Below are 27,216 nucleotides of genomic sequence, written 5' to 3' on the forward strand. Positions count from 1 at the left end.
GAAAGTCTTATTTTTCAGAATACAGTTGGAAATTGCTTTTCCGAACAAAACAAGTTGTATTTTTCAACAAAAATCCTTTTTTTCCACAAAAAGGTAATATTTTACACAAAAAAAACCCCACAAGAAGTCACTCCTTTTGAGGAACCGCACCCCCCTTTCTTATAGGAGGGCACCGATCTATTGCAGTACTGCAGTGCACTATGCCATAACAAGCCCACGCCATCTTACTTGGTGTTGCTCCTTTATTTGAAACACAAAAGAACTTAGAGAACATCTACCCAAAAGTCACTTTTGACATTTCACTTTTGCTTTCAGTCCCAACTTTTCTCATCTCACTTCTGTCAGTCTCAGTCATTCGTTCAAGAAATAACAAAAAACGCTTGAAGTACAATCATTGGACGAGTCAGTCACCGGTTTGCAAAGTACAGAGGCAAATATCTAAGTTAGGACTTATGAAGAATTATGAGAGGTGCTGCTGGTGTGCCAACATTTTCAACATTAGCTTTTCACATTTTAATCTTCAAGGAGAACAAATGTTTTTGAATGAGGGCCTGACGACGCACCAAGAGCTATTATTGTTGTTACCATCCGTCTGCTCCATGCTAACATGCCACCACACGCTATAAACCACGTCAACAATGACGGAAGTACTCAAAAGGGTTACAAAAGATGAAAATCACAGACGACCGACGTAAATGTCATGTTTGGAATCATTTGTGCAGTTAGGTAGTTAGCTTATCCTAATTCAGCATCAACAATATTGAGAGATAAAGCATCAAAATTTTGTTTTTTGGTCTTATCGCAGCCCAACAGAAATGTTGTCTTTGTTTTGTACAGTCAGTCATATTTTGTAAATTATGAGCTAATTACCGACCACTTTGATTAGCTACCAATTTTCCCAGCCAAACACTAAAACATGTTTTACTTTTAGCTTACTTTCTGTGTCAAAAACAGATGTTGACAAGTATTTTGGCGTGTTAGCTAGCCTCCTGCTTGCTCACTCAATGCTAAGCTAACTTAAGCCAGGCTAAATGTTGCTGAGAAGAGATGCTAGTCTGACCAATTCTCATGTCTGCATATGTGTGCTTCTGAAAAGTACTTAAGTTATGGCAGAAATGTTATTTTGTGGAGTGAATCTTTTTTGTAGCTATTGTTCAGGATGGTGAGCTAGCTGGCAACTCGCTAGTTCAGCTGGTGATTATCCTGCATCCCAGCATTACTAGCATCAACAAACAAAATGCTTTGACTTTTATTATCGTACTAGTCGTGCAGAAACCAGACTTTGTATTTTGGAGTGTTTGCTATGTCAAGATAGATTCCTGCTTCCACACGCTATGCTAAGGTAACTAACTCACAGACATGCAAATGCGATCAATTTTTGTGTCCGCGTATGTATGCTTCTGAAAAGTCATCCTCCTGTGTAGAACAAACAATACAATCGTAATAACGTTGTTTTTTTTTAGATGCTAAGCAAAAGGTAACATAGTTACAATCTCTAGCGTAAATTAGTGTTTTAATTGGAATTGAAACTTTTAGACAATGTGAAACCGTTCTACTCACCTGTGTGCACTATAAAAACACATTAGCATGTAGCATTAACACGGAGCACATGTGGGATATACAACAAATTAGACGAAAAACGTAAAAACTAAAAATAAAAGATTTTGTTGCGCCTCTGTGTGGCTACGACAGCGTAGCATTTCTTAACTTTCCAGGTGCGTCATCGGCCATTTTGTTTTTTTTGTGTTGCATTACCTCCTTGAATTAGCGAGCGATGAATGGAGGTGCATTTTGCTTTTTTCCCCACACAGTTTTCACATAGCATACGACTCTCGCACCCTGCACTCGCATTCAGTGCTTGAGCGAAAAGTCGCCCGTGTTGACGCGGGGTCGTGGCAGGGCCCCGAACATTTCTGTCCCGTCAGTGGCCCCGGGTGCCAGAAGGGCCTTCATGCTGGCAGCAATGTGCTCCAAGTCGGCGCAGCCCACCTGAGAGGACACATACGGAATGCTGCATTACACCGGGAACATTTTGCTTTAAAAAGGCCATGTCCAAGGGTCTGAAATGTAAGATGGACTTAGCAATTTGAAATAAATGTCAGTCTGACATAGCAACAAGAAATTTGGGAGGCATGTCTGTCCTGAAGCCATGCCCAAAGAGACACAGGAAGTCAGCCATTTTGACTTTATAGGGACATTTTAAGGGTCCTTCAAAGACACTCGAGGACTACTTTGAAATTGTAGCCCCAGAGGCCAGTTTTATTTAGCAATACGAAATTTGGTAGGCATGTCATGAGAAGCCATGCTTGAAAAAAACCTGCCATTTTGGTTTGAAGTTGCCATTTTAGGGTACATTTCTATTATTTTGAAGTGGAACATTTTAGGGTTCTCCACAATCAAATACCGGGGCTTTCCAGTGAAATCACTTTATCCTCCCTTGTCTGGCATTCCAGAGTCTTCTCAGCTGCACCGGACGCAGATGTCATTAGCGGTCACATGATGCGAGGGAGTTGTCACAATAGTGTAAAGAATGCAGTCTTTGTCTTAAAAACGATCAAGTGACACCTCCCAGTAAACAACATGAAAACAAACAAACAAGAATTCTCTCTATGTACGTGCCTTCCTCTTCCCAATATTTCAAAAGGCAACCATCCATCCATCCATCCACAGTGCTCCTCAGCCATATATCTGCCTGCCTGTCCTTCTATCCATCTCTTCAAGTCAGGTGTTGCATTTTGAGCCATCTGAAATCACGGCACTCCTCAAACATTTTTTAAATGTCCTTCAATGTTTAGTCTCTCAATCTGCCTCTCTTTCTGTCAGTCCGTCCAACTATGTGTTGCCTTCAGGGACAAGGTGATATCCCAGCATTCCCTATTCAACTAGCTAGCTAGCTATCGATCCATCTAGCTAGCTAGCTATCTAAGTAGGTATGTATCTAACTATCTTTGTCTGTCTGTGTACCATTAATACAAGTGTCAGAATGTGTGATGTTTTTACCCGTTCTCCGCTGTTGCCTTCCCCCGGCGCCGCCCGCCCCGCCTTGCATCCCCACACGGGCACGGAGACGGGCAGCGAGCGGGCCAGCGCCATGGGGTGGGCGTGCCGTGACGCGTGCACGCCGTGGTGGCCCACGGCCATGCCGCGCGAGGGCGGCGGCGCCTCCTCGCTCAACGAGCCTGCGGGACAAACACAAACGCGTGAACGGACCGGACCGCTGGTGTTCGCGCATGAGCGTGTGGGCGCAGGCGGACTGACCGTCAGTGCTCTCCTCCTCGCCGTCAGACTCAAAGAAGGGCTCGCAGTCGCGAGACAGCGAGTCCTCGTCCATGGAGAACACGCCTGAAACACAACGTGGACGTCTGTGTTCACTCTTGTGTCTTGTGTTTCTTGCTGTTGTACAAATTGCCATGGATTTTTTTTTTTATACTCTCTGGATTATTTCTAGTTTCTTGTGTTTATTTTTATTGCGCAAGGTGCTGTGGACTTTTTTTTATACACTATGGATTGTTTCTACTTGTTGTGTAAGATATTTTTTGTCCTGTGGAGTGCAGTGACAGCCCATTTCTGGATGTCGTTTTTTTTCTTTCATTTTGCAAAGTGCAGTGGACCTTTTTAATACTCTGTGGGCTAGCTATTTCTAGTCATAGTGTTTATTTCAATTGTGCAAGGTACTCATGACCTTCTTAACACTATGGATTATTTCCAAATGTTGCATTTATTTCTGTTGCAAAAATTAGTGCCCTGTGGATTGTTCCTGGTCATTGAGGGTTTTTTATTTTGAAAAGTGCAGGGACTTTTTTATACTTGGTGGATTAGTTCAAGTCATGATCTTTATTTCAATTATGCATGGTGCCACGGACTTCTTTTATACATAGTGGAATATTTATAATTGATTTTTTAGAAGTGCCTTTTGACTTTTTGTATCCTGTGCATTATTTGGAATTGTCATGTTTATTATGATAATTCAAAGTGCCATGGACTTTGTTATACACTGGATTATTTTAGTCTGTTGTGTTCATCTTGATTGTGCAAGGTGTGATTGTTTATTTCTAATGTTCAAGGAAGCAGCGACCGTGAATAACTGGTGGGACGAGCAACTGTATTAATGACACCTGTGTCTGCGTAAACAAGCGTCCAGTGGGATTCTTTGACTTTGTGGATTAAGTCTGTGTAAAAAGGCCATCAGTCCTGACCTGCGCTCTCATTGCCAAAGGGTCTTTTCTCGTCCATGTCCTCTTCTTCCTCCTCGTCTTCATCCTCGTCGTCATCTTCGCACTCTTCCTCCAAGTCGACGATGCCCGAGCGCTGCCTGCCCTGCCGGGTGGCCTCCTGGGCGCTTTTGTCGTGCTCGCGCTCGCTGTTGTTACCCTGGCCCGGGACGCCCCCAGAGCTGTAGATGGACGGGTAGTTCTGCGAGTAGAGTCTGCTGTTGGGGCTGACGCCGCCCAGCACGCCATCACCGGTCACGTTCTGCAACCCACGACCAGGATGAGGCTGGACCGGTGGACCAGAAGAAAACCAAACAAGCTCCGAAATGGAAGTTTTTCCCCAGTGTGAACTTGCATTAATGGCCACAGAAATATTATAAATATTTCTTGACAGATAATGAGAAAATAAGTGCTTACTATTCAGGAAAAAAAACCCACATGTAAATAAGTTAACAAGTGCATTCAATATGACACATATATTAGTCAGCATTCCGGAATTTAAAGTACTTTGGATTTTTTTTTTTTTTTTACATTGTGGATTATTTTTACTCCGAGTGTTTATTTCTATTGTAGGTGTCAGGTTTTATAAATACCCGGTAAAATGAAAATTTAAAAAATGATCAAATAATTTTCAAAAACACTTGAAAATATATTTAAAAAAATAATGAATTCAAATCCAAATAGTGCACCTGAAATAAATAACGCATACAATTGTAGTGACGAATAAACTCGATGTAATCGATGAAATGAATTCATCGCCTAGCTGGTGAGTGAAGATTCGCCGTGGTGAAGCACGTCCGCAGCTGACTCACCACCCTGTGCCCGGCCTCCGACGTGACCTCCGCGATGGTGTGGCGCATGTGCCTCTGCGTCGTCAGCAAGGTGGTGGAGTGCAGCACGCCGATGTCGTCCACGTAGCGCCGCGCCGACTCGGCCAAGAAGCCCTGACCCCAAACGGCGTACGAGAACTCGCACTCCCTGGGAAAGCCGCCACCGCCGCTCTCCCGCTTCTTCTTGGCGGCGTCCGTGTCTGGCGCCGAGGAGCAGAACTTCTTGCACGCTGTGAGGATGGCCAGCTCGCAGCCCGATTTTTGGCAGTACGCATCGGCGGCGGCCAGGAGCGCCACCCAGCTGTCCCTGTGGTTGTCCGCAATTTCCGGCTCAGACGACTTGGTGATGGCGGCCATGATGCTGTCAGGTAGTGTGTGTGCGTGTATGCAGAGTTCCCTAATGGCCTATCAAATGGCGTATCTTGAAAAGCAATGCTGCTTACTTGCTGGTGTGGGGCTTTTTTTGGAGGGGGGTTGCACTGGTGACGATGGACAGGGAGTTTTTGTATGAGGCACTGGGTGACTTAATGATATGCTGCAGTGACTAGATGGTTTCAGAGCACAAAAGGGAGCCAGGGGAGAGAATAGATGGTGCCAAGTTGCTGGTGATATCTGCAGAGACGGTAAAAACAACAAGTAAGCCAACTAACTGGAATCTCCGTACAAACATCTTAAGACAATAAAAGCATTTTTGTGGCTTAATATTGTAGGAATAATATTATGTTATCAAGAACCGGGTTTACGTTGGACTTTTTTTCGTCACTCCAATTGAAAACATTCCGATCAACTGTTTACATGTGCCACTACATTAATCACAAATTACAGCCGTTTGACAGCTGTAACTTGTGACGTACAGATCAACGGTAACATAACGGGATTCATCAACACGGACTTCAGTCATCTATTTTGCACAGTAGTCGTGATTGATTTTACACTTTGTTAAAAACCAAGTTACAAGTAGTTCAAAACAAGCTCATCCATCTCAAACAAGCTCTGGTAGGAGGTCGTAAACTCCGCCGCTACGCATTTATGTGACGACATAGCATGTGTGGACAGAACGCAGTCTGGCTAAACCCGTGAATCCAAGTGAAATTCCATTCAGATTCGGCCTTTTTATTCCAGTTGAGGTGTTCAATATGGAGCATTTTCGTTTTCATTCAGCTTTGAGCATGATTTGCTTTGTATGGATGAAGGTCATTCATGACTAAAAAAATAAATAAAATAAAAAATTTTGACCAAAGCACACAGTCAACATTTAGTAGCGCTTGCTTTGTCGTAACGCCCAAGCTCTGCTCCCAGTTGTCAAAGTAATGAAAACTGCACTCTTCCACAAAACTACACAAGTGGGTGTTAAGTGTTATGTCATCTTTATGCTTTGTGTATTTTGACCAGATGGGCAAAGATTCGGTACACCGACTGACAAACTGCAGTTTGGTGACTTGGCATGAAGAGCAGCCTTCACCAGTGAAAATGTACTTGAACCTTTAAGGGGACTCACTTTTTAAGTTGTTTTTTTTGCGGGTTAAACAGTCGCTAGAGTTGTCGGTCAAGTCAAGTCACTAAGTTGCCCTCATTTGTGCAATGCCCTAGCTCGGCCTGGTCATCATGGTAACAAACATTTACATGAGACAAAACCAACCCCCGCAAAATTGACTGATTTCAACGAGTGTGACAAGAGGACGTTAAGTTCCATGTCATCCTTTAGCCTACGAAATATCAAATATATTCTCTTAGGGCACGTGTGACCTGCTTTGAAATGACAAATTACGCACTATATCTCCTTAAGAGGCACTTTCACCACACTTAATGCTAACGACTGGAGCTAAAGTAGATTCGTAATCGCCCCATTGTCCGTTTCAATGCCACGCCGTGCTTCGTGTTCGCACGTTTGTCCCCTTCAAGTGCATTTCAGCGATGCTTGCGGTGGCTGTTGGAGCTGTCCTTGCTCCTGCTTATTTATTAGCAACTGTTGTTGTTGTTGTTTTGTGCAGACTCCTCATGATGGAAGCCGCAATACACCACCATTTTCAGGCGCCTGCACGCAGAGACGCGCAGTACAGACGACCAAAAACGTGTCGAATGTTCACCTACCTGTTCGCTTTCTTTCCTCCTAGTTGCCACTCAGTCGGCGCGGTTAAACTTCACTTTACTTCGTCAAACGTGCTGTGCCTTCTTCAAGCGATCCTCTCCCCTAGCTAGGCTCGTCACCAGCGGAAAGCATACGAAGACAACTGTAAGCGATTCCTTTTTGTGTCTTCAAAATAAAACATATGACGTTATCAAAAACGTCGCATCGGTGTTTGATATCTGGCTGTGTTGAACAGAATCACATCAAAGCGGTGATTTATTATCCACTTTAAATGTCAATCAACTCTGAAAATGTAAATTTGGCATATATCTTTCCCGAAATTTGACTGAAAAAATGCTGAGCTTTTAATGTGAAAGCAAGCGTGTTCCGCCTGTGATGTCACCTGTTTACTGTCTTGTCTATGGAGCGTACCGTGTACACGTGACAGGGGTCTTTGGGGCGGGCTCGTTCTCGCGCTACTTCCGCGTTGCCCGTACGCCTCCTGCCCAACCCACCAATCAGCTTCTTCCTTCACATCACTTGCTTTAAACGTTCGAGCAGTCTCCTGCGCATTGACGAACCTGGAAGTGAGTAATAATAAACTGATACGAAAGACAGTATTAAGGTGCATGAGCTCAAATAATAATAATGAAAATATTAATACATTTAGGTGAAACGTTGCATGTGTGCTCTGTACCGTCCCCAGCCACGCGCACCAATTCACGTCTTGCACCCATGTCAACGTGATTTAAAAGTTTGATTGAAGTCTCCTTCGTTTTGGCAAAAATAAAGTGGAACGTTATCGAACAGATCTAAAATAACGTGGAAGACCATGTACAAGATAGAGATCCGACTCATCAATAATATCAGTGTACATTACACATGTATTAGGGCAAAACCATCGTACATAACCAAATAATGAAGATATATTTGGGGAGAGCAGAGGTTTGTTATACACTGCTTGTTATTGGCTCAGTTGATGACGTTGTCCGAGGGGGTGGGATTGGTGGAAACAGGAAGCGTGACGTAACATTTGTTTTGGGAAAACCAGGGTTGGAGAGACTGGACTACTAACCCCACGATTATCGTTTCAAGGATGGAGCAAAACGGTGATGATTACAAGGTACCGGCACGACTTTCTCTCGTCCTTTTCTAACGCTCCGAAGATTAAAAGAAAAAAGTGTCACTGTTGAACGTGGGCGCTCGTTGTTGCGTGTTAGCTCATTTTGTCGACGTGTTAGCTAGCTAACCGCGGTGTGTTCAGTTAAGAGAAGAAAATAAGCGGCGTTTATAACGTACAAAAATACACCGAGTGACTTGACCTGGTGGTTGTCTTTGAACTTTGATGTTGACACGCATAAAGCTCATTCGTCACGAGACGAGATATGACGTAAATTGTCAGACCTGCCGCCCGCAGATCACATGATGCGTTTACGTGACCAAACACTTGTCGTCAAGGTGAGACATGTCGTTTACTTTTGGAATCAAAAGAAAAATATGAAGTATTCGGCAAATGTCATGATCAATATGCAATTTAGGTAAACCGAAGTTTACTTTTGAGGAACTTTATTACAATACAGCTAACTTTTCGTATTACATTATTGTGATTTAGCTCGGATTCCGCAGTCACCACGAAGGCAATCATGTTATTTCCATACTGTGAATTATTTTGTACAATTTAGAGCAGTGTTTCTTAAGCTTTGTTGAGCCAAGATACATATTTTGCGTTAGAAAAATCTCACGGTACACCGTCATTTGTGTTTTAATTTACTGCTTTCACTGTCTTTGTTGTTGTATTATTGCTACGTAACGTGCTTTGTTGCAGTAGTTGTGACTTGCGCCATATAAATAAAGTTGTATTGTACCGAATGAGTTGTGAAGCTCTTGTCTTGTTTCCTCAGCTAATATTTGAGAAGGAGGGCGTGTACCTGCACACTAACGCCAAGAGGAGTAACCAGGACACCAGCATCCCAGGTTTCATACGCATTGTGGAACGGGTAAGGAAATCTGTTGTTGTTGCCGTGGCGTGATGAAGAAGTTTAGATGTTGTTTGTTTTTTCAGGCTGGCGTGCCGGCGTTAGAGTGGAGTCCGCTGGAGGACGCTGGCCGCTGCGCACCTGCTGTGCTTTACTCGAAAAAGGTGGGCTTCATATGACTATAACAGCATCCAAATGATAGGATTTAACAGTGTGAATCTTGCCAATCAGGATGGCGACGGAGGCGAGGAGGACACCAAGTTTGACCCCGGCTACGAGCCAGACTGGGCGGTCATCAGCACAGTGAAAAAAGATCGGGAGCATGTCCCCGTCCGAGAGACAGGTGTCGCTTAAAACACTTTGAATATTACAGGAGACATATTATGGGGTTTTTTTGGTTTGTTTTTTTTTACCGCCATTTAAAACAGTGGCCAGGTATCTTAAAAATGTAACCATACCTCCTCTACAAACCAAGCACCTACAACGATTATATTTATTTTCACTGATGGAGGCAGCACTTCATCACCAATTTGGTGAGTTACACATTGTCAATTAATCTAGTGGATCTGTGTACATGGTCCCTATGCCTTGCGAGAGATGACTGTAATCGCTTGAAAGTGGCTCTGGATCTTCCCCAACCAAACTATCAAGTCATGAGAAACTCAGCGTGGGGGCGGAGCGATGTTAATGTGATGGACTATTTGTCGTGCAGGTCAGTGGTCATTCTCGCTGCCGCTGTCGGAGCTCTACTCGCTGCGCAGGGCCCGCTTCTCCCTGGGCCGCAACTTTCTGGTGTTGACCAGCAGGGGGGGCCACCCGCTGCCTCCTTTGCACTTCCACCGAGGAGGCAGTCGCGAGCTCCTGCGTGCGCTCAGCCACTACATTGTCCTGGACCAGTAAGCGGGGACTCACTCACTCAATGTCACGTGGTTGGATGAAGGATATCACATGGTTTTTTTTGGGGGGGGGGTGATATCATCATCAGGTCACCGGTGGATGGGCGTCTTTTCCTGGCGTACCCGCAAGATCCTGGCGCGCTTTCGCAGTCCTTTGACAAGCTGCACCTTTTTGACGACGGAGGCGCCGATCTTGTGTCGGTAAGATCTGATTTGTTTTGCTAATACGCAGGTTCATTATGTACATTCGGCAATGTTGTGCAAGAGCATGTAGTTGTATGCTAGTCACCATTTGTCAAAAATATCTTAGTAGAAAGTCAGTAAGAATGTACGGACAAAATCAAGTAAAATTGGATCATTTCCCTCAGCAACTTTTTAAAAAGTATATATATATATATACTGAAATAACGTTCATCTCGTCTCAATTTCTTCACAAATTCGCTATTAAGTGTGAAATCTGGGATTTTTTATTTATAGTTGGAGCTAGCCCTGGGCGATTTTATTCCTCCTAAAAAAAAATCTTTTTTTTTCTCAAAAGGGAGAAAAAAAATATTTTTTAAATATCTATGCGACCCTCCCAAAAATCAATTTAACAGTTCAATGGATTTATCGCCCAGCCCTAATTGAAGTTACTACTCTGATGTACGAATGGAAAATAAATGCTTCATGTTCCCCAGAGATTCATCCACGATCCGTATGCAACGACCTTCGGCGGCTTCTCCAAGGTCACCAACTTCTTCAGGGATGCCTTGCGGCCGCCCGACTCGCCGCTACATCCGCGCAACGGCCGCAATCCCAGCTCGGCCCCGCAACTGGACGAGGAGCCCGGCTTTGAGCTCATCACATGCGTAAGAGGGACAGCTTCCATCCTGACCACCGTCTCGCATATCATATTATTGTTTTTATATTATTATCATGAAAACCTGATGGGCGAGAGAAAAATGTTTACCGTAATCCCATCTCTGATACAACTAAAAAAATAAAATAAAATAAAAAATTTGTACTGTACACACAGCAACTAGAAATAATCCTCCAACATGACATGTGAGCCTCTTTTTTTTTTCCCCGCAGGGGGTGGAGCTCGGGCCCAAGCCGGTCGTCAGCAGGGGGCGCCCTCTGGATGAGTGGGAGGTCTTTCTGGACCCCGAGGGGCGCGTCAAGGACCCTGAGCGTGTCAAAGAACTGGTCTTCCGGGGGGTAAGCGGACGCGATAATCATCCCGATGAAATAAACGACTTTTTTTTTTTTTTTTTTTTTTTTTTTTTTTTTTCTTCTTAACGTGACGTGTGTGTGTACCGTCGCAGGGCATCACACCAACCCTTAGGAAGGAAGTGTGGAAGTTCTTGCTGGGCTTTTACCCGTGGAGCAGCACCCACAGCCAACGAGAGGAGATCTTACGCCTCAAGACGTCAGTTCTCAATGACAGTTTGGATTTGTGTGTGTGTTGGGGGGGGGGGGCGGGGGGGTCCAGTGTATATGTCACTGTTCAGATCACAAGATGGTAGCCTTCTGCTTTGTGTGCGTGCAGAGACGAGTACTTCCGGATGAAGATGCAGTGGAAGTCGGTCAGCGAGGAGCAGGAGATGAGGAACTCGCTCCTCAGGGGCTACCGCAATCTGATCGGTTAGTCGACACGGTGCGCGAGCCGAGGTTTTTTCCAAGCGCCCTCTACAAGTTGTTCTAATTAGCAACACTTGGTGTTACTCAATGTTTATCGCATCCATTGTTCAATTCTGGACTGGTTGACAATCAGTGTCAGGGTTTCTACTGTAGCAGAGCACCCCCAAATCATGGCCCATCCATCTCAGTTGCTATGAGGTTCTGAAATGCCGGGTCACAGTGTTAATTTCCTTCCTCCTGTATGTCAGCGTATGTGTGTGTGTGTGTGTGTGTGTGTGTATGTGTTTGTTGGCAGAGCGTGACGTGAACAGGACCGACCGACACAACACGTTTTTCTCGGGCAACGACAACCCCGGCCTGGCGCTGCTCCACGACGTGCTGATGACTTACTGCATGTACAACTTCGACCTGGGTGACTGAACAAACGTCAGCGGCTTGCTTTCAACTCATTCGATGACAGACATTTTGAGAGATTTGAAATCGGCACCAAACATGCGTTGAGGGACACAAGGCCTCTGAATAAATTGTCTGATGACTGTCGCCACGGCTGCCATGACAGTGAAGTCAGGGCCCCTCTCCCACTGTAAACTGTTGGCAAACAGGTGGCATTTTCCATCTAAAATGGTGCACCGCTACCCTCTGCTGGCAGTTTGGCTCATTACCACTGCTCAAGCGCATTAAATTTCAAGCAGGTGCATTAGACCAATTTCAAACGCAGTAAAAAAAAATCAAACGACATAACTCAAACTTGGCACTGAATGTTTTGATTGGAAGTGTTTCTTGGCATTGAATGAGTTAACATTTCAACAAGCTGATGTTGCTGATGCTGCCGATTGTGGGTTTTTTTTTTGCGTTTCGTGCACAGGCTACGTGCAGGGCATGAGCGACCTGCTGTCTCCTCTGCTATTCGTCACGCAGAACGAAGTGGAGTCCTTCTGGTGCCTCACTGGATTCATGGAGATGGTGGTCAGAAGACTACACGCATACATGCCTGCTCCTCCTCCTCCTCCTCCTCCTCATCTTTCTCTCCTCCTAACTCTCCCTCTCCTCCATTTTCTCCGTCCTTCCCCCTCTTGTTCTTTCTCTCATCCTGCTCCTTTTGCTTCTCCTCTCCTTCTCACCTCCTCCCTCTTTTTCTGCTCTACCTCCTTCCCGTCATGTTGTCTTCCTCCTCCTCCCCCCTTTCCTGCTCCTTCTAAACATTGCAGATGAATTGCGAGCCTTGTTGTCTGCTCCTTAGCACCACAACTTTGAGGAGTCCCAGGAGGCCATGAAGCAGCAGCTCCTTCAGCTCAGCGTCCTGCTGAAAGCTCTGGACCCGGAGCTCTGCGACTTTCTCGGTAAGATCAACCGGATCAGTAGTGGAACTGTCAAAACAGAAGACCAGCTGTTTTATTTGTTTGTTTGTTTGTTTTTGTCTGTCAGACTCCCAAGACAGCGGCTCGCTTTGCTTCTGTTTCCGCTGGCTGCTCATCTGGTTCAAGAGGGAGTTCTCCTTCGAGGACATCCTTATATTGTGGGAGGTGAGCTCCGTTTAAGACGCTACACGGTGGATTGTGCAGGTGTGTCGAATGTTTTGGCTGATGAGTGCACGTCAACTCAATTTTCACCGCGCAAAATGCATCAAAAGTGTTTCATCTGGGAAGAAACCCTGGAAATGATCCAAGTTACCCGCAAGTGATCGCTTCAAAGCGAAGTAGCAGGTGTCTTTTCAGTCACGACTTCTTGAGACTTTTTTGTGGGTCTACACAAGACATGTTGCTCAGTGAAAATTGGTGAGGTGCTTTTTTGTTTTTGTGAGTGATGTGGTGCGGTGACCCTAAAATATCAGTCATAAATGAAAATGCCAGACTCCTCGTGTCTTTTCAGGCATGGCTTGGTAAGATTTTTTGGGTGGCTCTACTCATGAAAGACATGTCTACCAAATTTTCTGTTGCTAAAATCAAACTGGCTTTGGGGCTAATTTGTTTTTTAATCTGGGAGTGGCGAGGTGCTTTGACTCTAAAATGTCCGCTTGGAACCAAATTGGCAGACTTTGTGTATTTTCAGGCATAGCTTGTTGAGACTTTTTTTTGTTGTTGTTCGTCTACTTATGATAGACACGTCTGCCAAACGTCATGTCGCTGCATGAAACTGGCTTCAGGGGCTGAATTTTTTTTTCAAATTGCTGCGGTTTTGTGCGTTCTGGTGTGTTGTCGCTCAGGTTCTGTGGACTCGTCTCCCCTGCCCCAACTTCCACCTTGTGATCGCTTGCGCCATCCTGGAGTCGCAGAGAGGCGAGCTGATTGGTTCGGACCACGACTTCAACACTATTCTCAAGGTTTGAGCGTATGTGCGTGATGAGGAGTCGCAGAGTCCTCATCCTCACCCTGGTCTTTGTAACACACAGCACATTAACGAGCTGACCATGAAGTTGGACCTACAGAGCACTCTGCGAGGAGCAGAGGCCATCTACCTACAGCTGCTCCAATGCAAGGTGAGAACCACAAGCACACAAACCCACTGAGTCTTACATTACCACGCACACTCTCACACATATCTTTATGACTGGACCCCCTCCCCAACCCCAATTCCAGGATTTGCCTCTAAAGGTCCAGGAGGTTTTGGGTGCGTACGTGCCGTCCAGCTCCTCCTCCTCCGATGACGACAGCCCCGACTTTGAGTGCGGCGACACGCGGCCTTCCACCGGCCAATCACAAGCCACGCCCTAAATAAACCCAACCAGCTGACATGAAGATATTTATGCGTGATGAAAAGGTATATTAACTGTAAGCCGGAGAGGAGGCTGTAATACAATGTGTCCCCAGCAGGGGGCGACATGAAGGCCGTCACTGCGATCCTCCTCCCCCTTTTCCTCCTCTTGATTGATGCTGCTCTCTTTTTACATTTTACACTAAGTTGTTTTTCACCCGCAGCCACCCAACTAAAAACAAAACAAAAAAGGGAATGAAATGAAGGGTGTTTTTTTGTGTCGTGTGTGTCCCTGACAGGCAGCCCTATGCAACATGGTCATCTTTTAACCTTTGTACTGTTTCCATCTGCTCATTAGTACCAAATAAAAGGATAATGAAGCATCACTTTGTCTTTTTCAATAAGTGTACAAAAGTCAGCTATGGAAAATATCAGAGCTGGGCATTCTACTAGAAATGGATCGTTGGTTATTCGTCATCCGTCTGCAGCTTGGGTACCCGTTCGTCATCCGTCATTGGCCTTTTTTTCTGGGGAAAAAAAATAATACCCGTCCATAGGCCGCCTTTATTTTTAACGGGCGTCTAGAGGTGATTCCGACTGCAAATTTCAAGTAGTTCAGGGATAATTTGTAGAAGGCCAAAAAGTGTGCATTTCATTTTATATGCTGCATGTATCATTTTAATTTGTTCAGATCATTTTATTTTGAAAATGATGTATGAATAGTACATTTGAATGGAATATTTCATTATTTAAGTTTTATATAGTTTTAATTTGGTATTTTATATATTTATTATTTAACGTCCTATCAGTTAAGAGTAATCTGTCATAACGCTTCAGTCGTTCACTCAAAATGTATATAATAAATAACGTCGATAAATCAGACAAATCTACAAGATTCATTCAAAATTTCTATGCACTTTTTCACCCACCAAGTGAGAGTGCATTAAAATCTCCTGCTTAGTGGATTATGATGTCCGATCGACGAGGGCTTAACTTGTACGTAACAAGAAGTAAGTTGTGAATAAAGTCTGACTTCAGACAAAATGAATTGAGCGTGTAATCCCGTCAGCGTCATCGGGACAAAATGAGGCTTAAAGCTGTGGACAAGGCTGCGGCCTTTAAAGTGCTTTCAAAACAGATTGACTTTGGATGAGGGGGCCTCCATGCGCCAGTCAAGTGGGGTCAGTCCGGGGTGGCGGAGGTGATTTTGGGTTGGGGGGGGGGGTCGTTGCCCAGGGGAAACCCGGTGACAGATCGCGGGCCTGTTTAAGCGGCCTGCTAAATTCATACGTGGCAGCTGTATTCAAAAGCGGGCGGAGGGCCCGAAGGGGGGCAGCGGCGGGTCCTGAGAAGGGGGCGCGGCACCCCGCCCCTCATTTTCCAGCTCATTTGCCGCAACACTGGAGAACAGACATCCTTTTTCACTGCCGCCATTCAACTCGCACACAGACACCTGCTGCTGCTGCTGCTGGTGTGTGTTTGCGTGTCAAAGGGGGGTAGGTCAAAGTTTAACCAGTCCACAAGTTAAGACACAACACACATGGCACCAATGTTTACCAACTTACTTCATTAGGTACGCCATGTTATCACATCCAAGAGTTTTTGAGTCGTTTTACCGCTAAGGTCCCAACAGCTTTTTCCAAGGGCTGCTTCAAACCAACATGGCTGACTTCCTGTTCAGTTTTGGCCATGTGTCCTTGAGACTTTTTTGTCCGTCACATTTCGTGTTCGTTGGTAAACCTGGCATTGGGAGCTCACATTTTCTAACTTTCCAAAGGTAAGGATTGACTTTGGTATCCACCCCCCCCCCAAAAAAAAACATCAATTTTCACCAGGATGGAAGTTTGAGCAAAAATGTATCATATTCCAAATAGATTTTTAAAACATGACAAACTTTGAGAACGTCCATTGCATTTGTGTTGTTGTTTGTGCAAACTTGAGTGCGATTCCAGTCAAAGTGGCGGATTGATGTGAATTATTGACGAGGGTGACTGAATTATTGATGGCCATCTCCAATCAAGTCTTGCCCGTCCCGTCTGAAAGGTGAGCCCGTGCGCGGCCGCTGAATGCCACCTGTAGCCATGCGGTGTGTCAAATACAAGCTGCAAGCCTCAATTGTGAGAGCCCCCGGGGGGTCTCGGGGGAACGCTTGAGGAGCGTGCGACAAGTGCGTGTCCATACGCTGAGAGCGTGCGAGGCAGAAGGCAGAGAAGGCCGGGGCCTGGCGTCTGACACTGATTTGTAAAGGGAGACAATACGGCTCATTGACCCGAGGCTCCACTGTCTGTTGCACATACCTCCATCACGGCTCTTTAAACAGCAGCAGATTGCCACAAGCCTCCATCAGGGAGGGGGAGTGCGGAGGGGCTCCTCGGGCGCTTTGACAATGAGGCCAACTTTGATGGAAATGTCCCTTTAAATGTCATCGCAGGACTTTTATTACAGCACATTGAGACCTAATGGGACGTATCAATATTGATTATGATCAATATCAACTCTTTTTCTAACTCTTGTTTCACTTTTACAACTTGTGCTTTTTACTAAGCCTTTGTACAATTAATTTATTCCGGCGTTTAGATTTGGAGTTTAAACAAATGTGTAGTATAATGAGCGATTTGTAGCAACCCCGTGTGGCAAATACATAGAAATATGTTTACTGTATGTACTTAGAAATATACGGTAATAGATTCCGATCACCAAAACGAAACTTTATTTAACTTTATCTAAAATGTATATATGTGAAATGTGAAAATGAAATGTATTTATCCAAATGGATTTCGATGAATGTATGATGTAATTGTGGCAGTCCGTCTGTCTCAACTTTTGGATTATTTGTGCACAAATAAACTTTCAAACACTAATTTTATATCATTATTGTTTTTATAAAATGGTCAAATGTATATGTAACATGGCAATAAAAGAAAATTAAAGTCTACGAAATATCTTCAAATGCCTAATTTATTGAAAAATAAAAATATCTGCAATAGATCAATTAATAATCGCATATTATAATACTTATAATGAATACATGATATAATTAATAAATTGTTTCCTATTAATTACACTGGTCAACATTTTTTTTTCTTTGTTTACCTTCTTTGTCAACATGAGCTCAAAATTAGGAACGGCTCTCATGATGCATATTATTCTTATTATGATTCATTGTTGTTTGGTTAGGGTTGTTGTCTTTATGTTCCTTGTACGTTTTATGCAACTTTGTTTCTTAAAATTGCTCTTTCGATAAAGTTGAGTTGAGTACATGTTGAGTGTCAATCAAACATTAACATGACCTCATCTCATCTTATTGGAGGCAGTACCTAATGAAATGGCCCGTAGCTTTCCTTGCCATTTAGTGATGTTAAAAAATAATTGTGTAATATCCCAAGTTGCGGGGGTCTCTAACTAGTAAATTGTCACTTGGGTGCCCCCCTTGGAACCCTCCCTGGTCCACGTTGGAGTTGTAAACAAACACCGCGCGGCTATTGTCATCCATTCCCATTGTCAGAGGGTGGAGATGACCTTTTTCTTCTCCCTTTTCACCGTCGATCCCAAGCTGTCGCCCCGCCACTCCTTCTCTTGTCTGTGCCGCCGGCGGTGCTCCGCCCCCCCCCCCCCCCCCCCCGCTCGCCGGCCCACCTGTTGAGGCAATTGTCTTCCTCGCAGTTGATGTCACCGGCCAGAGGTGCCCGCCCTCTTTCAGGCTCTCTTTCTTCCTGGCGCGTATAAAAGGAAGCCAAGATTTTTCTCCCGCTTCACTCTTGACTTTTTTTTTTTTTTTCAGCCAGCACTTTTTTTTTTCGTCACCATCATGCAGACGGACGACAGAGGTGTGTCGCTGTGGTGCGAGGAAACAGAAGAGGACTACCGGGATCAGGGCGGCAAGAGAGTGACGGGGGCACCCGGGGGTCAGCTGCGAGCCGCCTGGGACCCGTCGGTGTCGGGGAGGCGTGTGATCCAGAGGCTGCTTCACGTGGAGGAACGATACGCGCCCTCGCAGCTCTACGTTCGTCTCATCCATCAGGAACCCGAAAGACGGGAGGAGCTGGCCAAGTGGACGCTGGAGGTATAACGTCAAAACGTCTCTCCTCAAGTCAGCTCACGCATACCGTCGCCGTCGCTGTCGAGGTCCAAATACTCTGTATTGGTCTGTCCACAACGCGTCTTCTCTTATTTATTTATTTTTTACCCTTTTTGAATCGTCTCTTTCCTTGCTGCATTATGTCGCCTCAAGACTGAAAGTCTGGAAGGCAATACAGAGTGAGGTTCGTTAGATACATCTGAGTAAAGCTGTTTTCTTAAAAATGGATCGCTGTAATGCTTTTGTGCAGACGGAACTGATACAGATTCATTTCTGCCTCTTGCACAGTCAGCGCATCATTTTATTTATTGCACTCATGGCTCTCCAACCTTTGGAAAAGAGTTTGGGGGAAATGAACCAGTCGTTTGCTTTTGTGATGTATTAAAGGCTTTTTGTGATGAATTAGCAATTGTTTAGCACATTAAATAAGCAATCGAACATGATTTTGGGGTGGTGTTGAGTTCAGTGCTCAATTGTACATGATTGTAACGTAAGCCATGATACCAACTTAAGGTGTTTGTCAATTCGACCAAAATGTTGTTATTTGATGTCCTGAAAAGTGATTTTGGAGATGCGAGGATTCCGGCCGACAGCAACAACATGAAATGAACAACGCAATGTAACCACTGGCGCTGAAAACACGTTTGTCACATATATTAAAGAAACTGAGATGCAAACATTTTTCAGAATGACAAAAATACAACCAAGTGAAGAAAACAAACAAATCTGAATTGCTGACAACTGAGTGACAAGTTTGCTTCATGTTGTTGTCCGTTTTTGGGCCACGTTCGGGAGATTGACAAATCCTGACGTGTCACTGCAGTGTCTACGGAGGTTTCCAGTTATGCCGTTGGAACGTACCAATACCAGCCGTCTCTCGAGGACCCCTACTAGCCACCAGCCGATAACTTCTCAAAAAGGGGTCCCGTCCTATAGGCAGATTCCCTGCACATTATCATTGGTGTATCTAAAATAGTCATTTGTCATTGGCGGCCAATGTTAGCCGTCTGGCGGGATCCCCTTCGGCTCAGTGGTCCGAGGCAATGACTTGGGTCCCCTGCCTTGTTGCAGCGTCTCTGCTTACTGTATAGCCCCTCTTCTTCTCTCCTCGTGTCCCGTCTTCTCAACAAGAGAGACGAGCAGCAGCAGCAGTAAAACAGGCTAAAATCCAAGTGTCAGAGATTCTCCTTATGTGTCCTCATGCCGCCCCGCTCAAATCTTCATGTCGCAACCCCGGCTTCACATATCATCACATTCCCTCGTTTTACACATTTTTTTTCTCGGCGCTCAGGTGTGCTGCGATTGCGGCTGCGACGAGGCCGTGTTCCCGCTGTCCGTCTCCCTGATGGACAGGTTCCTGTCGGCCACGTTGTCCACGCCCGTCTCGCCGTACTGCCTGGCAGCGGCCTGCGTGCTTATCGCCTCCAAGCTGAGCGAGTGTGACAACATCACCTCGGACGCCCTCTGCGCCGCCGCCGAATACAACTTCCTGCCCGCCAACCTTCGGGTGAGACACTCCATTACCCATGATGCACTTCACTTTTCCTCTAATTACCCTGACCTTTACTGCAGGCTTGCATACACAAAAAGGTGTAAATATAATAAGGATAGAAATTAGTATAATGCAATATTTATTTGAAGTTTAAAATGAATATCATATAAAAAGTATAATAAATAATATTCTGTTTGATTGACTTGTTTGGATTTAATTGACTCTGCCCTGCCACTTGTTACTAGGCAGAATTTGCCGCTTGTTGCTAGGCAGAACTCAAATCATGCGTGCGTCATCAGCCACTCAAATGTTTGATTCATTCCAGTCAGGCCTCACTGCTCTGTATCAAATATGAAATAAAATGCAACATAAATGCACCCAATACCTAATCCTCTTGCACCGCCCCAACAGGAAATGGAGCGTGTGGTCCTGGCCACCCTGCGCTGGGACACGGCGGCCGTGACGCCTCAGGACTTCTTGCCACACTTTCTGGCCTCGCTTGAGGAGAGAAGCGAGGGGGACAGCGCCACCTTGAGGCGACACAGCGACACGCTGGCAGCCATGTGCGTGTGCGACTCGCGCTTCCTGGGGGCGCCGCCCTCCCTGGTGGCCGCCGCCTCGCTCAACTGCGCTTTGCGGGGCCTGGGCGACAGGGGGCGCGCTCGGCTCCACCTGCTCAGCTTGACGCTGGCAGAGCTGTGCCAGGCTGACCTGGTGAGTGGCGGCCACAGGCTCCCCCCCACCCCCCGAAAAATATGTGATAGATACAATAACCAACAAAGTAAAAACAAATGCAAACAACATGGCTGCATACAATTTTGCGGAGCCCCAAGTTGAAAGTTCTTCAATCTAAATTTGAGAACTGTTGTTGTGATGGACTTTGTGTGTTTGGAATATCAGGTGGCGCTGCAGTACTACAGCGAGATGATCGAGCGCGCCCTCCGGCAGCGCCTCAGCAGCGGACCGGTGGACAAAGGCGATGAGATGGAGGACGAAAGAGCCGGCACGCCCACCGATATGAGAGAAATCGATTTTTAAAACCCAGTCGACGGCCAAATTGCAAGTGCGGACCAATCAAATGTTGTCGTCATCAGTCAAACTGATATAAATTATGACCTTCACATAGCATATTTTTATGTACTCAAGGGATGAAGTAATTGTGCTGTTAATTTATTTTTTCCATTATTTATTTGTCAGACTTTTTTAATGTGTTCCTTGTGCCATATTGTATCTATTTCTATTAATTTTATTGTAGGCTCGTTGTATGTATGTTCCTTGCATATTTATACCATTTATTTATTTATCATGTGCAATTGTTTACCTTTAATGTTAATTTATTCAATATGCCATACTTGTTGTTTTTAGTGTACTGAATGAACCAATTAAATTAAGAAATCTATTTTTGGAAACAATTAAAGCCATTTGAACGAACTTTGCATCAACCATGCTTAAAGACGATGCCGAATAATTGTAATTTAAATGTATTGTTGATATTCATTCGTTGATGGAAAAAAAACCCTTAAATAAACTCTAATGAACTTTATTTTCAGAGCACTTAAAAAACAACCACAGCTACACACAGTGCTGTTGAAGTAAACTTGAAACTACTGGAAAAAAACTAAATTATAACAGTTAATTAATAGCGATTTAAAAGGTAATTGTGATTTGGCAATTAAAAATAGCAGTAAAAAACATTAAACAGCATAAGTAGACTTTTTTGTCATGAATGTATATCAATTGATAGTGGATTGATTACAACATAGTTCGATTGTTATTTGTATGAAGCTTACTATGAATGTTGTTGGTGTGTGAAAGAAAACACCTTGAGCTAAATTAACTGTAAAGACACACTAGCCGCAAAACTTCAAAAGTTCCTACTATTTCCATTGCTCTTTGAATGCACCACCCGATCTGGCCTCGCATGTTGATGACGTCAGTGCATCCGCTACTAACCGGACAGTGATTTTTATTTTTATTTTTTTTGCTTCCTGGAGCTCGGCCAAAAGGCTACCTGCGGTAAAAAACCGATTATTTACATAATTATAATTTTTATATACTCACGGTTATGTGATGTCTATTATGAGCTATCGGCACATAAATAAGAGGCACGTATCTAGTTGTTCGCGTTGCTTCTCGTTTGTGTCGTTGCACTACAGCTAGCCGGCTATCTTGTTGCTTCAATTCCGTCTAACATTGTATTAAAAAGATACTTCATATTCACAATATTAGCTTTCTTCTTAAACTAGATAGCACGCCACATAACGGCACTACTACTTGTGCTTCATAATTTGGTCTCCGCTATTCTTGCCGAAGCGGATAAGCATGAACCGAACTCCGATGGTGAAAGTCGATATTAGCGACGTGTTTTGTTATACTAAGTCGCCACACTTTGGAATCGATGAAAGTGTCGTTTGATTAGTTAAGCATGATTTGTGTGGGAATTCGGCGAATAATATGATCACCAGTCGCCAAGCATTTGCGTGTAATTCCTGTGGACATTTAATTAGCTATACGTATTAGTGACTACTGTACGTGTTTGTGTGTGCGCATGTACACTACCAGTCAATACTTGGGCCATTGTTTGTCATTCAGAAGTACTAAAAATGAGCTTGAATTTAACTTTCACTACGTTGGAAGCAGGAGGATGAAGTTGGTAGGTGCCTGGGTGCTGCTGCTTCTCGTCGTCTCTGCGTGGTCAGTGCCCATCGACCGCAAAGAGGTCCACCAGGACGTCAAAGATCAAGAACAAGTGGAGAGCATGGTATGGATTTTGCCCCATCGATGATTTGCTCCGTATCTGACACGTTTTGTTTGCCAGGACACGGGTCTGTACTACGACCGATACCTCCGCGAGGTGATCGAGGTCCTGGAGACGGACCCTCACTTCCGTGAGAAGCTGCAGACGGCCAACACGGAGGACATCAAGAACGGCCGCCTGAGTAAAGAGCTGGACCTGGTCAGCCACAACGTCAGGACGCGTCTGGACGAGCTGAAGCGGCAGGAGGTGTCGCGGCTCAGGATGCTGCTCAAGGCCAAGCTAGACAGCACCAACACACAGAGTGAGTCCAACTAATTTAGTTGAATGAAAAATGTGAGATACCTTAGAGGTGTAAAAGAATGATCCAGCTTTCCATCCATGTTAGAGTGCACGAGACATCTGAGTGGAATGACTGCTTTTCAGGTCTGCAGATGGATCATGCCTCCCTGCTCAAGCAGTTTGAACATCTGGACCCACACAACCAGAATGCCTTTGAGGCCAAAGACCTGGAGCTGCTCATCTCCACGGTGAGAGTTGTGAAGCCCATGTTTATAGTACCACAGAGTCGCTCCAGGCACGTACATTGGACCCCAGCGCCGAGCCCAACTGAGTAATTAAATAATTCACTGATAGGTGAATGCCAAACTGTGAATATGTGTACGACTCATACTAAGCCTTTCAAGCAGTGTTGGTACCCTTCCTCCTCCACTCCATCTTTTCTGACCTTGTGGATTATTTCTAATTGTTGTTTTTTTTCCTATTGTGCAAGATGGCAGTTATCAGGCTTTTTCTACTTGCCTTCATGTCCATAGGCCACCAAAGACCTGGAGAACTACGACGCAGAGCGGCACGAGGAATTCAAGCGCTACGAGATGCTGAAGGAGCACGAGAGGCGCGAGTACCTGAAGGGTCTGGACCAGGAGAAGCGGGAAAAGGAGGAGCAGCGCATGCAGGAGCTCAAGGACAAACATCGACAGCACCCCAAAGTCAACGCTCCCGTAGGGACCTTGCTCCATTCATTTGTTCCTTTTCAAACAGGAAGTGCTTCATCTCTCGGCTTCCTGCTCCTCAGGGCAGCGTGGCTCAGCTGAGGGAAGTCTGGGAGGAGACCGACAGACTGGACCCCAAAGAGTTCAACCCCAAGACCTTCTTCAAGTTGCACGGTGAGTGAGACCTCGTCTGCGTCTGCCTATCTGTGACTTCACCGCGTCTTTTTCGCTCTTGACTCGGTTAGACACCAACGAGGACGGCGTTCTGGACGAGCAGGAGCTGGAGGCGCTTTTCACCAAAGAGGTGCGGCAGCCTAATTTGAGTGGGTTAAAAATTGCGAAAGGGATTTTTCTGACCAAAATTCATGCTCGATGCTTTATGCGACGCAACGACGTGTTCTCCCAGCTGGAGAAAGTGTACGACCCCAAGAACGAGGAGGACGACATGATGGAGATGGAGGAGGAGCGGCTGAGGATGAGGGAGCACGTCATGAAAAACGTGAGTCTCGTCTCCCGTCATGTGGGCGGCCTATCAAATGTCGCCATTTTGTTTTGTCATCGCTGTCAACGCTGTTGCCTTCCCCTCAAGGTGGACGCCAACAAAGATCGACTGGTCAGCCTGGACGAGTTCCTCAAGTCCACCGAGAAGAAGGAGTTCAACACCCCCAAAGAATGGGAGGTAAGCGGATGTACAGTGGCACCTCGACTTACGGGTGACACGGCTTTGGCGTTTCTCAAGATACAAGCTGTTCCTGAACCAACATTTTTTCTGCTTCACAACAAGCAGCAGATTGTCAATAAACTCAGAGAATTACTCATTTTCTTGTATTTAACCAGACCGCATTAACTTTCTTACAAAAGTACCAAACAGCTTAATGCCCATTCAAATATCAAGATGCACATGCCATTTAATTATTTGCATTCTGTTTAATTATGATATGAGTGTATGATTTTTTTTTTTTTATAAACTACAAGAATGCTATTTTCTTTCTATTAAGTTCAGTGGCGAAAGAATGATTTGTGAAGCCTGCGTTTTGAATTAAGGCTGTGCTCACGCAACAAATGAACCTTTGTATCTCAAGGCACTACTGCATCTGGCTCCGTATACAGGACATTAGAAAGTAGGGATGGACCGATTATCGGCGCCGATATTCAGTATTTTGACGAATATCGGTATCAGCCTTTTTTTTTAAAAATCTGATGGCCGATAATAAATAATTTAAACAGCGTTAACTTCAAGGAAGTATTTATTTAAACAAGGTTCAGAGTTTTTTTTATTTTTAATATGACTACAATATTTTCCTTTTTAGTGAAAATGAATATCGGTCCCTAATGTCGGTTATAGGCCTCCTTGACTACTAATAATCGGTATCAGGTATCGGCCTTGATAAAAACACATTGGTCTATCTCTATTAGAAAGTACATTGTCCATAATGTCTCCGCTTTTGGGTGTCCAGACTCTGGACGCCAAACCGGCGTACACCGAGGAGGAGCTGCAGCGCTTTGAGGTGGAGCTCCGTGACAAGGAAGAGGAGCTGAAGAGGAGGGCGGACACGCTGCGGCAGGAGCAGGAGCTGCTGAAAGAGCGAGGAAAAGCCCTGGAGGCCCAGAGGAGGGAGTACCAGCAGGTACCTTGGCTGGCATGACAGCCTCCGGCCTTCCCTTCAATCATCGCCAGCGTGAACTAGAATGTGGTCGTTCCAGGCCGTGCTGGAGATGTCGCATAGGCAGAAGGAGCAGCCGGCAGCCGACGGACAGCCACCCGCCGGCCCTCAAGGAAAACTTCAGTTTCAGCCTCCACACCAAGAAGATAAAGGTGAGTACGCGACACTACAATGGTGAAGGCAGTCAAAACACAAAGACGTCATACTTCCCCTAGTTGGGGAAAAAATATAAATACATAAATATAGAAATGAAATATAGAAAATAGAATTATAATAACAAAAGAACTCTAACGGAAATAAATGATGAATACTAAATAAAAAATAGTGTAACAAGTAGTTGAATACATGATATACAAAAAATACAAAATTCTAATGGCTGTAGTCCGAATTCCTGATTCAAAACGAATTAGATAAAATAAGACGATATAGAAATAAAAAAAGAATAGTCATATGATGCAGGAAAAAATAACACAATAAACATTAAGATATGTAAAAATAAAATAAGCATCGGAAGCACTAGTCAAAATTCACCTTCGAGTACATTTTGACATGCTGTGTGAAAGCAGATTTTGCCTTTACTGTTGAGGGAGGTTTTGCAATGGCGACAGTTTCACCCCGGTAAATATGATTTCTATTTACTTTAAGGAAAAGAAGTGTTTCAGGGTTTTGTTTGAATGTCACTCTTAGGTTGTCTAGTAAGTCTCATTTTGTCTCAGCAGGAAAAGTTGCTGTCGTGGAAAATGTTGACGATGCCCAAGTGCGGAATAATCTGCCCGCCGAACCGCCGCAGAACCTGCCTGCACACACTTGAACAACACGCACACGCACACGCACACACATGAACACACACTCACACTCCTTTGATGTGCACAGATATATATTCGGGGTTGTACAGACTAGTCGACTTGACTAGTCCACAATGACGTTTCGATTACGTCGTCAACTAGTTGCTAATTCCGAGGTTTTGGCCTGAGGAGGAGGATCCAGAGTCGCTAGCTGCAACTGGTGAGTGTGTTGTGTTTGATTTAACTTATTTTATGCAGAGTGTCCCAAAAGTCATTTAAAGAAAAGAAAAAAAATTCGATTTAGCCATTACTTTTTCTAAGCCCTTGCCCACGGCCATGTAATTGACATTGGAGCGGTTTGATACGCATTATGGCCGTCAACACTGCTCCTCCGCATACGGAAGATCTTCTGCTTGAAGACTCCACATAGACTTTTGCTCCGCCTGCTCTAGAAGTTCGGCTTGTTTCATCATCACAGTCAGTTGTAGCAGGCCTTGACACCGTCACTGAACACCAGGGTGGCTAAAGCTATACCCAGGAAATTGCCTTTAATTAACATTTTCTCGGATGGCGACCTCCAGTGGGCAAAAATAATACCTACATCTCACGCTGTCCTCGTTGTTGATGAAGTGTAGGCATGAAACTTTGAAATCGATATAACTAATACAATAAATTCTTCTCGAGTTTTTTGGATTAAATATTACTGTACTGAGAAAGTATGAATGGCGTCATCTACGACTAGTCAACTCGACTTTCATCACGTTGGTGTCGACCTAAAAAAAAGTGTAAAGTCGTGCAACCCCCACAACATGAAGAATTGAACTGAAGCTATCGTAAGTGTTCTTTTGCTGTGGTGAGATTAAAATGCTTTTGTTTTATTCCTGGTTTCTGTAATTTTAAATAAAGTCTTAATTTATGTCCAACATGCGCTGAATTACTTGGTTTTATTGAATGTTATTTTTGAATGGAAATGCCAATGGAAATTAGTTGGCTTGTTGTTGACGTCATCATCTCAGGTGATGGCGATGCGGGGAGGGACGTGACAGGAAGCGGTCAGGTGCACGGAAATGTCAAGCTTATGGACCGGAAAGTGTTGAGCTCGGGCTTCAAAATAAGAGTGATCTTTATTTGTAGACGTTAAACATTCATTTTAGGATT

At 44.7% G+C, this 27,216-nt stretch overlaps 4 protein-coding genes across 7 annotated transcripts; 3 read left to right on the top strand and 1 right to left on the bottom strand.

Moving 5' to 3' along the window:
* Positions 1–224: 224 nt before the first annotated feature.
* Positions 225–7,298, bottom strand: akt1s1 (AKT1 substrate 1 (proline-rich)). Of its 2 annotated transcripts, none has more exons than XM_086055841.1 (6): positions 7,133–7,298; positions 5,024–5,653; positions 4,197–4,497; positions 3,259–3,342; positions 3,001–3,179; positions 225–1,989 (listed from the first exon to the last, which is right to left on the bottom strand). In XM_086055841.1, the coding sequence occupies exons 2-6, from the start codon at positions 5,396–5,398 to the stop codon at positions 1,852–1,854; spliced, it is 1,077 nt and encodes a 358-aa protein (XP_085911967.1). In that variant the 5' UTR covers positions 5,399–5,653; positions 7,133–7,298; the 3' UTR covers positions 225–1,851. The 2 variants fall into 2 exon arrangements, with proteins under 2 accessions (XP_085911967.1, XP_085911968.1); XM_086055842.1 differs by having other exon boundaries at positions 4,197–4,473; positions 7,133–7,297.
* Positions 7,299–8,078: 780 nt separating this feature from the next.
* tbc1d17 (TBC1 domain family, member 17) lies at positions 8,079–14,678 on the top strand. The gene is made up of 17 exons (XM_086055840.1): positions 8,079–8,232; positions 9,011–9,106; positions 9,172–9,249; positions 9,317–9,428; positions 9,798–9,981; positions 10,071–10,182; positions 10,659–10,829; positions 11,053–11,178; positions 11,286–11,389; positions 11,510–11,604; positions 11,897–12,013; positions 12,467–12,567; positions 12,842–12,941; positions 13,027–13,124; positions 13,805–13,921; positions 13,991–14,077; positions 14,178–14,678. The coding sequence occupies exons 1-17, from the start codon at positions 8,206–8,208 to the stop codon at positions 14,310–14,312; spliced, it is 1,860 nt and encodes a 619-aa protein (XP_085911966.1). The 5' UTR covers positions 8,079–8,205; the 3' UTR covers positions 14,313–14,678.
* Positions 14,679–17,984: 3,306 nt separating this feature from the next.
* ccndx (cyclin Dx) lies at positions 17,985–21,364 on the top strand. The gene is made up of 4 exons (XM_086056063.1): positions 17,985–18,355; positions 19,662–19,877; positions 20,274–20,576; positions 20,763–21,364. Exons 1-4 carry the CDS (start codon positions 18,101–18,103, stop codon positions 20,898–20,900), a joined length of 912 nt encoding a protein of 303 aa, XP_085912189.1. The 5' UTR covers positions 17,985–18,100; the 3' UTR covers positions 20,901–21,364.
* A 386-nt stretch (positions 21,365–21,750) lies between these two features.
* nucb1 (nucleobindin 1) lies at positions 21,751–26,981 on the top strand. Of its 3 annotated transcripts, none has more exons than XM_086056409.1 (12): positions 21,751–21,878; positions 22,503–22,623; positions 22,681–22,921; positions 23,044–23,147; positions 23,433–23,618; positions 23,693–23,783; positions 23,855–23,913; positions 24,016–24,108; positions 24,199–24,288; positions 25,067–25,237; positions 25,314–25,425; positions 25,990–26,981. In XM_086056409.1, the coding sequence occupies exons 2-12, from the start codon at positions 22,507–22,509 to the stop codon at positions 26,082–26,084; spliced, it is 1,359 nt and encodes a 452-aa protein (XP_085912535.1). In that variant the 5' UTR covers positions 21,751–21,878; positions 22,503–22,506; the 3' UTR covers positions 26,085–26,981. The 3 variants fall into 3 exon arrangements, with proteins under 3 accessions (XP_085912535.1, XP_085912537.1, XP_085912536.1); XM_086056411.1 differs by having other exon boundaries at positions 25,993–26,981; XM_086056410.1 differs by having other exon boundaries at positions 21,771–21,878; positions 22,500–22,623.
* Positions 26,982–27,216: the final 235 nt, after the last annotated feature.

The sequence above is a fragment of the Filicampus tigris genome, chromosome 16, assembly GCF_054856515.1.
Source record: "Filicampus tigris isolate MCC_2025a chromosome 16, RoL_Ftig_1.0, whole genome shotgun sequence".
Classification (NCBI taxonomy): Eukaryota; Metazoa; Chordata; class Actinopteri; order Syngnathiformes; family Syngnathidae; genus Filicampus; species Filicampus tigris.